Consider the following 12,440-nt stretch of genomic DNA (forward strand, 5'->3'; position numbering starts at 1 on the left):
CTAACCCCTCCTATGCACACACTCACTTTTTGTTTTGTTTTGTTTTGTTTTCTGAGTGTCAGAGGCCAGCCATGCTCAGCTGGAGAGTTCCTCAGCTCAGAGGTGAAGAAATCTTCATGGCATGGGCTTGGCTATAATCAAGCCATTGCTTGCTAGATTGTAAGCTCCTGAGAACAGAAAAATAGAGAGAGGAGCCTTGTGGTCAGCTGCCCTGGTTTCCACTGGCCCCCAGTTCCCTCATCTACAAAACAGGAATGGTAACAGAATTCCCCCTTTTCAATCTATCCTTGCCCAAACCTAGCTTCCTCCTCATCTCCAAACTTGTCATAAAGCCCCTCTGCCCTTCCAGAACTGGACTTCCTTGGATCTTCCTTCATTTGACTGAATGTATGATAAAGACTAAAGCACTCCCCGGGGTAAAGGATTCAACACCATATCAGAATACCAAGCTCAGGTTTTTGGCTTGTGCAGAGTAAGATGAAGCAGCTCAGAATGCAGAATGAAAACCCAGTTCCTCCCTGGTGTCTAAAAGAAAGTGAACTCCACACTAAATTATGTTTCAAATATGCCCCAAGGTAGTTTTAATTTTATTGGCACTGATTTTAATTTACTCTTTAGGCCTCTGATTGCAGGATGAGCTGTTGGCTGCTGGCGAGGGGACAGCCCTTCATCACTTGGTTTTAATTAAGGTTCTTAAGTTTGGAAGGAAAGAACAAAGATGTCCCTTCCCCCACTTCTATTCTCATTCCCAAGTTATAATTAAGGGCCCTGCATCTGCGACAAACTCCTTCTTCTCTCTAGTACGGCTACAGAAAATAAGTTATTTGACTGCAAAATACAGAAAATAAGTTGTTTGACTGCAAAATACAGAAAATAAGTTATTTGACTGCAAAATATTTGACTTTATGGGGAAAAAACCCACAAAAACTCGAAGATGCATTTGATCACTAATTAATTCATTTGTCCATTCATGAGTTGGGTTTCTCATTTCTTCCTTCATCAGCCTTTAACAAGAGCCTATATGCCAGCCCTTGTCCTGGTCCTGTGATGATCCCTGCCCCCAAAGAGTTCACATCATAATGAGAGATGAAAATAAGGAATTACCAGGTCATGAATGGGGCTACTCACTTAGCCTGAAGCATAAAATAAGGTCTTTTAGGAGATTGAACCCAGGGCCTTGAACATACTAGGTAACTGCTCTACCACCAAAGATTCTCTCTTTCTCTCTCTCATTCATTCATTGATTCATTTTTAGACAATTTTTCTCTCAGTTGCCTGGGCTGGTCACAAATTTGTGACCTTGCTATCTTAGCCTCTTAAGTATCTGGGATGACAAATATGTGCCATCATCATGCTCAGCAAAATAAAGCATTCTAAACCAAGAGTTTACTAATCAAAATCAATAATACTATCTTTTAAAACAAGCCCCAAATCTCAGTAGTTTTGATATACTAAAGGTTCATTTGTGCCTCACATCATAGTCTGATGCAGGTCTTCTGATCTGTAAGTACTGATTCAGGGTCATAGGTAAATGAAAAGGAAGATATGACCACTCCTAGGTCTGGTTGAGGAGAGAGGTTTTATTATAGATATGAGGAAGAAAACAGCCAGAGAGGCATCTGGAAGGCATCTGGAGAGGGGGAATAAGAGAGAAAATGACAGAGGGAGCAAAGAGAACACATGGGACCCAAGAGAGCCTGTAGCCAAAATGACTGAGTTACACAGGAAAGAAAAGATGGGGGAGGGGAAGCCCAGCCATTGTGCTGAAAGGTTTAGGGTAGGAGGAGTGAGAGGTGCTGGGAAGAGCCACAGTTACTAAGGGAGAGTTGTCCTGGGTTACTTTAGGCTCTGACAATAGCCTGCTTTTTTCTTATGATATCAAAATTTTTACAGGTGGATTCCATGAAGGATGAAAATATGGTTGATTGTATGTAAGTTTTATGGCCAGCCCCAACATGGCAGTATCCATTGTTGTTTACATCCTATTTAATCTGGATAATAACAACTGGATAGCAAGAAAGAATGGCAAATGTCTTCCTTATACAGGATAGCTGAACATCTGTTCAGTTTGTGCCTTAAATTCCCAGACTGGGCCCAGAGTTTACTACACACGTATAGGGACAATATACGGTAGAGGAAGGTTGTGTATGGATTCAGAGATAAAGATAAGGAGCTCAGCAGTTCAAGGTTCTCCAGGTAGCTCCGTGTGATAGAAAATGAAGAGAGCTGATTCTGGAGTCAGTGACCAGATCATGCAGGAGTTTTAAAACTTTCAAGGAATTGATCTCTGTCCTGGAAGCAATAAAGAACTAGAGACTAGTCTTAGCTAGAGCAGTGAAAGTGTTTGGATATGAAAAGATCACTTTAAAACAGCAAGGGAATCTATTAAGCAGCAATTATAACAGTAGTCCAAGCAAAAGAAGATAAGAATTTGGATCAGACCTATGCCTCTCCCAAGGAACTCTTGGGAAATTCTATCTATCACCTAGATTGGGCATAGAGTAACAAGTACTGCTGTCAATATCCAAACAAGAAGCTGTACAAACAATGAGTGACTTGCATTAATAGAGGATGAGAAGTACTAGTGAGTTTAAGGAAGTCTCTTTGTCTGTCTCAGCCATTTACCATTTATTTTCTACTTATGTCTATATTTTATTAATGATTTCATACATGTGTCCTTTTGATATTTGACCATATTCACCCCTGATTTTTCTGCCGATGACTTCCAGATCCTCCCATACCTCTTCACCTCCTCTTTCTTATTTTTTAAAATAACCTTCCAAGTTCAATTTGTGCTGCCCATATTCTCATGGATGTAGAGTCATCCACTGGGACATGGGTGACTTATACTATGAAAGAAAACTGACTCTTACTCCCCCAGAAGCCATTAACTATCAATAGTGCCTCGCCTGAGTGTCCTGAGCATACACATGTCCATGCTAGAATGTTGACTGTCTAGTTCTCATATGGTCTTGGACAGGCAAACAAGCTGTTTGGAATTCCTGAGTACAGAAGACACTGTTTTGCTCTACTCCTTCCCAACCTCTGGTTCTTATAGTTTTACTGCCCCCTCTTCCTCAATGGTTCCTGAGCCTTGGGGATAGCTTGGAATAATACAGATGTCTTAATATAGATATTGTGGTTGAGCATTCTACACATTTATTCTTTGCATTTTGATCAAGAGAGTTTCTCAATCATCAACTATTCACTGCACAAAGGAATTTCTCTGAAGGGATCTGATAACTGTACTAATTTAGGGGTAGATAGATATTAATTCAGAGGGAAGTATGAGACTATGACATTTAGTGGAATAATTGATAGCAGATTCACCCTGGGGGACTGTGAGTGCCTCAACCATTGGTTCTTGACCAAATTAACAGTACTTTGCATGCATTTCCTTATGTGGAGTAGACCTTAAATCCAATCAGAAAGCAGTGGTCACCTCTGTAACATTCCTGCCTCTATTGTACATGTGGACATATCTTGCTGTGCTTGTCATATTGTAGTTCACAGTGTTCACAGCTGGGCAAGAAGTTGATGATTTTATTCCTCCAGCAGCCTATGTAGCACTTTCTGGTACTATGAAAGCTAGTCAACAGGGATGAAGTTTCAGCTTAATTTCTCCATGTCATTTGTCCAAAGTGTTTGTTATCTTCAGCAGGTCTTAATATCAAGTTCTGATAGACAACAAACTAACAATAGCCTATATTATTTGGGGGGTCTCCAGGTCATCCTATAGAACAACTTCAGGGGAGTATCTCAAACCTACCACTGGATAATTCCAGTTAAACTCCTTTATATGAATATATATATACATATACATATATATATATAAACATGTATGTATAAACATACACTTGTATAAACATACACTTGTGCAAATATATACTTATAAATATAGACATGTTCATACACATATATAGACACATGTGTCTATGCATACATATATATATATATGAATGATGCCTAAGGAATAATAGGTTTCCATATGGCTTTTTCAAACATCCTTGGTGTTAGTTATCCCTCTCCCTGTCCCTTCCTCTGTCATACCAACCTGCTCACCTAATTTCAAATGAAAATACTTAGAGGTAACCAAAGGAACAGGAAACAAAAGAAACAGTGAAAGCAGTCATGTCTGGGACTCCAAAAGAAAAGGATGATAAATGTGATCACATTTAAAAAAAAAATAACATTTAAAGTTAAATGTAAAAAGTAAAATAAAGTAAAAAGAAAAGTTAAAACAAACTAAAGTGAAAAGAAAATATGACAAAATATTTTTATAACACATAAAGGTGAATTTATGTAATATACAGCTTCTATAAATCAGTAAAAACAGAGAGAAAGAGAGACCGACAGAGCCTAGTAACTCAATCCTAAAATGGGCAAAGAAAATGAACAGCCATTTCACAGAAAATGCAAATAGTTCTTACATATATGAAAAGAAGTTTAACTAGATAATAAAAGATAATTGCACTAACAGAAATTCACATTAAAACTAATCTTAGATATCATTTCCCACCCATCACAAGTGGAATATTTCAAAAGTAAAATTGTACCCATGTTGTCAAGGTGATGAGGTGCTGATACACTGTTGGGAGGGTACTGGCCCTTCTAAGGGAGCCTGTCAGTATTTATCAGAATTTCAGATGTACATAGGATCTTAGTTATTCCATTTCTATGAATCCAGTATATAATCACATCTGTATAAACTTTTGTATGTGCAAAGTCCATCACCAAAACATGGCTGGTAGCAGGAAAAGATCAGAAACCCCTTAAATGTCTATCAGGTAGGGAGTTAATGAGCTGTCAAAAAGAATAAAACAACAATTTGTTGAGAAAAAGTTACTCCCAAGACATAGAAGAATTTAAAAAGGGGGCGGGGGTCAGACCTGAACAGTATGATTAGGGTATTACCATTTTGGAGTGGGGACACTATTTCCTTGTTTGTATACAAACTGTCTCTGGAAGAGTACATGCCAACCTGACAGCAAAACTGTATGATTGCCGGACGGAGTGGAAGGGGTAATTTCCACTGTAAATTATGTCATGCCTCTTAACTTCGGAACCATATGTGTCAATCAATTAAAATTCACCTGCTGGTAATTTAAAGTGAAGTCATATTAGCCACCTGGTGTGAGAATGCCAGATTTGAGAGACAACTCATGCCATACCCAAGTGGTTGTCAGTAGGGCTTGGCTCTAATTCTTACTCCATCACCAGCTGGCCAGCCAGCCTTGCATAAGCCTCCTCCCTACTCAGGGCTGATTGGAGAGAGGTCAGAGGGCCTGATTTCCAAGGCCTTTCTGTCTCTGGCAGTCAGAGCTATAAATTGCAGTTTTTCCTCACACGTTTCTCAAGTCATCTCTCTACCTCTTCCTTTCCTCTGCAGCTCATCAAAAGCTCAGAGGAAAAGACAGACAATCGAAGAAAATAAAATTGCAAAGATGACTTTTATGGGCTCCTGTTGGATCATTGTGTATTCCTCCTCCAAAGCCGAAAATGATGAGTTTAATATCACACAGAGAACTGCATCTTTTTGCCCTCAGAAAACAGTGTATGCTACCCAGAGAACCAGGAGCTCAGCAAGACATAATTCTTCACTCCAACTCTGAGGCAAACGAAATGACAGTCATCAAGCTCACATTCTAGAAGCAACATGGATTTTATTTGGCTGTAACTTCATTTGAAAGTGTCCCAAGGAGGGAGAATCCTCCCACATGTGGACTTTTCTTCTTTCCCAGGTCTATAAAGCAGAACAAAGATGGTTAGGTGACCAGGGTTGGCAAGTGTTGGTCACAGAGGACAAGTCATTTTGTCAGGATTCAAGTCCCAGTTATTCTGTGAGCTCAGTCAAATCTTCTTCATATTTAGGGCTTTGTTAATCAAAGGAGGATTGGTGTGTGTGTGTGTGTGTGTGTGTGTGTGTGTGTGTGTGTGTGTTACATTTAGTTGACATGTAAAAAGAGAATCATTATATTTGAGAGAAACTGAAGATCTAACATCCTAAAAGTCCTCTTGTTCTGCCAGTCTGTTGTGGTGTCTGGTGTTATCTCCTGGTGTCTTTTGTGCCATCATTCTGCCAACAGTTCTGAGCATCCTGCAACTTACAGGCACTAAGCCCTTTATAGACAACTCCCCATCTTCTGGGAATTTAATAAATAATATCACATCAAGCTAGGAAGTGTCTTAATTATGCAAGCCGAGAAAAATCTCAGCAATGTCATTTACAGATTACAAAGCCTCCGCTGCCATGAACTGTTTTTTGTTGTGTGTTTGTTTGTTATTGGAGAAAGATGTGACATCATAAGAAAAGGTTAGATGAAAGAGCTAATTAACACTTGATGTGTAAAGCTTCTAGGATGGAGCCTAACATGCCTTAGAGATGCACAAAGTGAGGGCAAGTACTACTACTGTTTGCTTCCTAGTATAACCCTGAGGTTAGAATCAAAATACATATTTTTCAGATTAAAAATATCCCCTAGCCAACTACCCAGGGCTAGTGAAGTCACTATAGCCACCACTTCCAAAATACATTCTAAGTATTTGCCCTAGACCCACAGAAAAGTGGAGTCCTTACCCCGCCCTCATCGAAGAAACTTCTCTTTACAACAGATGGAGATCATTATAGAAAACTACAATCAATCAAAATGCAGAGTTATGGAGTCCTGATGGATAGGTACATCTATAAAACATTCCAGCACCTAATGCTCAGGGATCGTTGCAGAAGAGGGAATGGAAAGATTTTACAAGCCAGAGGATCAGGGAGTTTGCTGTGAGACCCTCTCTCTCCCTGCAATGTCAGAAACTACACCCATAAAGTGTCACCGACATGACTGCCTAAACATGAGCTGAACAAGAACAACAGTAGATATGCCGAAGTGGACAGGGGCAAATCTCACAAGGCTTTAATCCTAGAAGAAGATCTACAGGCAACTAAAGAATTTATAGAGTAGGAGAAATTGTCTTCCCTAGGGAAGAACACACTAATACATACGCATACATGCATGTAATAACAACTAATGAAAAAAGAGAACATGAATTTGAAAGAAAGCAAGGAGAAGTATAGGAGAAGACTTGGAGGGAAGGAAGAGGGGAGAAATGATGTAGTTATAACCTCAAAATAAAAGAAAAAAGTTGGTTTTTTTTGTGTGTTTTAAATCCTAACTGTCACAGTGGGAGCACAATTTACACCAGGCTCCCAGCTAGAAATGGAAGTTTAGACAAAAATTACACAAATGCCCAATGTCAATACAATAATTTCCTGGAAGATATTTCTTATTAATCAGATTAAAAACTTCTCATAATGTCTAATCGTGTTCTGTGTAAGAAACTTAGTTAAAAATGCAACAAAACCCTCCTTTCTCTGAGACCTCTAAAGGACATGCTACCAGTAGCACTTTCTGACACTGAGGACACATTAGTTTAAAATGAATAGAAATCGATTCTCGCCTGTCTCCTGCCCTCCAATCACATTGCAATTAGCTGCCAAGTCTGTCAATGCAAAGGGCCAGCTGAAAAGGGTGTGTGCGGTGTGGCTTCCTTTCCAGTGGCTCTGCAGTCCTAGCCTTCTCGTTTGTTATCCTTTCTTTCAACAGAAAACAAGCCTGGAGTTCTATATTGACATCCACGCCCACTCCACCATGATGAATGGCTTCATGTATGGCAATATCTTTGAGGATGAGGAACGGTTCCAAAGGCAATCCATTTTTCCAAAGCTCCTTTGCCAGAATGCAGAGGACTTCTCCTATGTAAGTCAAAAGGTCTCAGTTAGCTAAGATGCTTCTGCACCTCTTCCTGTCACACCTTTCTCTCCTTCTTCAGGTTCATTTTCATTTTGGCCTGTCCGGTCACCTAGTGTTTGTTTAGTGAGTCTGACTTCAGCATTAACAAGGCAAAGAAACTCATCAAGTGGTCTTCCTCTTTCATGCCTAGCCACTAGTCTGTTTTCATTTGTCTCAGTGCTTGCAGCAAGGAGAACAATGTGTCTACTCAAGGGATTATATACCCACCATTCTCATCTTCCATGACTTTCTTGGCCCCAATTTCTTTGACAGTAATTGGTGGGTATATCTCTTTTTATCCTGCCTGCACCACAGCTTCCTAGGCAAACATATGCAGCTATAGATATGAATGTTCCTTGCAGGCAGAAAAGACCTTGACAACCTCCCAAGACACACAAGGTGGGTGGGATGGGCCAGGAAGGGGCAGTTAGAAATTCTGTAACACAAAACAATATTAAAAAAAGAGCAGGGAGAAAGATAAGGAGGGACATCAGCATGCACTGTTGAGACATGTGGATGATTTTGCTCATTTTTCCTTTGTTTTGATACTAAATCTCTGGGCCTTGTTACTGCCATGTGGCCAGTCGGGAAGAGGCCCACAGAGGTCATGGCAATTTTTGAAGTTGATGAGCTGAAAACTCACCTGCTCATTGCTTCAGGCTGGACATTAGTGAGGATGATGAATTTCTGTGTGTGGTAAGATGTACTTTGAATTACAGAGTCTTTGGATGGCAGACCAAGAAAGGAATTGGAGGTTGTTAAGCACAGTCCTTTTTTTTATATGTATATATCTAAGAGAAACCTATGGACCAGAAAAGTTGAGCATCTACTGTCAAATCATCTAGAATTTAGGTAGCAGAATCAAATGGGTACCTGTCCACCTGCAAGCTATGGGACAAAAACAGCCATTTGTTTCTATAGGAACCTGTACAGTCTTGGCAGCCTCCAGTTCTTTGGAAGGTGTGCCATAGGTCTCAGAGGTGCCCACGGGAGTGAGGGTCCCTGGATCTACAGACCAGACATCATCTAAGCCATGTTTTGGGTCCTGGTGATGTTTCTGTATCTTAGCCTCCTTGGGAGCTCTGGGTTGTCATCAAGGTCATCTGTCCTGGTCCCATTCCCGTCACTGCTCTGAATCTCAAGAATTACCTCCAAAATGGGAGGGCTTTGTTTTACCTCATAGACTCCAAGGCTTTTGCACTGCAGAACCTGTAACTTTTTCATAGTTTCCTTCATCTATGCTACACAGAAAAGGAAACTGAGGTACACCCAAAGGACAAATTGACAGCTGTCAAGTAGTGGGGAAGCAAAACTTGTGTTTTTGAAAAGACCCAAGTCTGGCCTGCTTACCCCTCTTTTTGCTTACCCTGATGGGTGTTGCCGATATCTTACAAAAGGAGCATACATAGTCTCCCTAGCTCATGTTGGCCATGAGTTCAGTTCTCTCTAGTGAGATGGAGAGCACAGGGATCCCTGGAGCCACTTAGTCCTGACTTCACATCTGTACTGTTTAACTCACTTGTACAGCTGTGATTCTCAGATTCCTCATCTGTAGAATGATGAAACAGGAATGCCTGCCTACTTAAATGGGTTCCTTTGAAGCTAAAACACGATACTACCTAGGGAACAGCATCATCAAGTTGGATATTTCATTCTCATTATGATCATATTAGAGTTTCTTCTTGCCTCCTGTCTGCTTTTCACTCATCTACCAGCCCCACTCAGATTCCTACTGGTAGCTGTGCCCCAAGAACCCTGATGGAATCTTCCATTCAATCACATTTGTTGACTAATCAGTCCTCATAATAACTGAGATGGTGAAGCAGATCCCACTTTTCAGATGACGAAATTGAGAACTGGAGGTGTTGTAAGACTTGCTCAACATCTAAAAGCTGGTGTGGGGCATCCAAGTCTGATTCTCTCTCTTCCCAACTTTCTCTTTCACAGACTAGCACATCCTTCAACCGGGATGCTGTGAAAGCAGGAACTGGCCGTCGCTTCCTTGGTGGACTCCTGGATCACACTTCATACTGCTATACCCTGGAGGTTTCCTTCTACAGTTACATCATTGGGGGTACTACAGCCGCTGTGCCCTACACTGAAGAAGCCTGTATCCTTGTCATGTCTCTGCTATCTCTAGATCAGCATTTGTCTAGCTGGGAACACCAAATCTGGAAGGATTTACGAGGCAGGTCAGGAGTTTGGTGAGGATGAATGTGGCAGGTTCTATTGGCAGTGTCTCTGACCTTCATACACCCTTCATATGGAACATAGACATCTTCACAACTGCCGCTTCCAGACTCCAAGTCTTCCGTAGGCCCCCGGACCCATGGCCTTCCCACTGTTTCTGCTGTTCTTGTCTTTCTCTTTGCTCTTCCCGCACTTTTTCTTTTCTCTACTCACACTTTCTTCCCTCTTCCCCCACTCCTCTTACCTGCCATTCCTCGGTAATCACATGCCTTTCTCTCCCTACTCATTACCCCTCCCCACCCCCTGACTTACTCTTCTTTTTCTCCTTCCCAGCCGCTTTTCTCTCTTCTTCTAACCCCCATGGCCTGCCCACCCCAACCCTCTCTGCCTCTGACAAGTTGCTTTTCCCCCTAGTTTCCCCAAAATTTCTCTTAAGTTCACCATAGTGAACACTTGAGTTACTTTTTACCTTGCTTGACTTCTTTTTTAAAAGGAAATGTATTCACGAATTTTAGCTTATTTCAAACTCACATTATTGGGTCTGTAGCAGATTCTGGTAGAACCTGTTAACGCTTATCCTTTGAGTTTTAAATTGATTCATTTCTCGTTTCTAAACTTGAAGTTCTATCTGAGAAAGAAGTATAGTTGAGAAGGCTTGAAAAAGGATAAGGAGAGGATAAATTCTATATACAGTTGGCCCTCAATGTGCCAAGATGGTTCCAGACTCTAATGGAAACTGAAGTCCTCTGGTATTCTAGTCCCTTATGTATAGTGTTATAGTATTTGCGTTTATTCCACAGCCATCCTCCTGTGTCCTTCAAGGTATACATGCATTAGTTTTTTGAGGCAAGGTCTCTATGTAGTTCTGGCTATCCTCAACTCACTATGTAGACATGACTGATCTAGAACTTACAGAGATTCACCTGCCTCTGCCTCCCAAGTATTGAGATTAAATACTGGACCACCATGCCTAGCCTTAATGCCTATTTTAAATCACCTCTAGACAGTATAATATCCAAAGCACTGTAAATGCTGTGTAAATCATTGTTATACTGTATTGTTTGGGGAATAACGACAAGAAAATTGTCTGTACATGGTCAGTACAGACTCAGTTTTTTAAACTATTTTCTGCCTTTGGCTAGTTGAATCTTTGGATGCAGAACCCATAGATATTGAAGGCCCATTCACTCCATGTGCAAACTATCCCTTCCCCAAATTAAAGGACTCACATTAGCCTTCTGTAACTCTTGGTGAATAGTCATGGAGTTCCTATCGTAAGCTGTGTGGGGAAATCTCCTATGTTAGTGGCATGACTTTAGACCCAGGCTACTGAAGGTTTAGTGAGACTCAGTTACATTTCTGGAAACTTGAGAGGCCAGAAACATAACTTCAGAGGGAGGGGCTAGCAAGGAATAGGCCAGGTAGGTGGTAGATCAGTGTTTCAGATGCCGTAGAACCTTAGAGAGATCATGATAAGAACTGAGTGTTCTCCCTACAGTCTCTAAGACTGAGACCATCATCTAAACATGTGATACAGTATCTTCTGGCTCAGCAAGGCCAATGAGGCAGAAGAGCCATGGCTTCCCAAAGTATGGCCATCTCTTAAATGCCACACTGCCCCTTGATACCCTCCCCTTGCCGCCAAAACATCAGATGGTGTGATCCTCTGTCTCTTTAGGACATGTGAAGGTCATTTGCACACCACATGTGCTTTGCTCTCCTACAGTATTGTGGCAAGGGAGCTAATAGGAATGTTTTAGAAGTGTGAGCGTATGAATTAAAGGGGATTCTAAACCAATTTCATGTGAGACACAGGTCTCTCTGGAGGATGCTGCAATTGGTTTGTCATTGCTTGCTGATGCCCAATTTTATGGGTTCTCCCACCTTTCTCTGGACTTCTGGCATGGTTTGCTGATAGAAATTTTATTTTTAGTAAAACACCCATTGTCAGCTCAGAGTTTCTGTCCCTTAACACTCAATTCTGCTTCACAAAAAACAAATACATATTAGTGTGTACCAGGAATCAAACCCAGCACCTGGGGTAAAATATTGGGGAAAAAAAAGAGTACTCTAGGGCTTTCCTTCTACTTGGGGGGACAGGAAAGAGAAGAGATAATTATAATATGCATGATAAGCTTAGTGATAGAGGAATTCTGGAAGGGTAAGGGACACTTAACATTTAAAAGTCAGCATGGTAGCACACACTTGTAATCCTAGCACTTGGGAGACAAAGACAGGAGGATCATGAGTTTGAGGCTAGCCTGGGCTACAAAACAAATTCCAAGATAGTCTACAAGAATCTCTTTCAAAAGCCAATACTGCTCCTCCTGCTAATAATGATAATAGTGTGTGTGTGTGTATAAGTGTGTATAAATATGAGTAAGTGTGTGGAGGTGAGTGTATATGAGTGTGTATGTGTGAGTGACATTGTGAATGTTTAAGTGTGAAAGTGTATGTGAGTGTGAGAGT

General features: G+C 40.9%; 1 protein-coding gene across 3 annotated transcripts in view; it reads left to right on the forward strand.

The window, feature by feature from the left end:
• Positions 1-12,440, forward strand: part of Agbl4 (ATP/GTP binding protein like 4) — a 1,176,960-nt gene that overhangs the window by 1,114,537 nt on the left and 49,983 nt on the right. For all 3 annotated transcript variants that reach the window (XM_037203416.1, XM_028889943.2, XM_028889970.2), the window contains exons 10-11: positions 7,596-7,748; positions 9,729-9,891. In XM_037203416.1, coding sequence (XP_037059311.1) covers positions 7,596-7,748; positions 9,729-9,891 — 316 coding nt within the window. The remainder of the gene's footprint in view (positions 1-7,595; positions 7,749-9,728; positions 9,892-12,440) is intronic.

The sequence above is a fragment of the Peromyscus leucopus genome, chromosome 2 (genome assembly GCF_004664715.2).
Source record: "Peromyscus leucopus breed LL Stock chromosome 2, UCI_PerLeu_2.1, whole genome shotgun sequence".
Classification (NCBI taxonomy): domain Eukaryota; kingdom Metazoa; phylum Chordata; class Mammalia; order Rodentia; family Cricetidae; genus Peromyscus; species Peromyscus leucopus.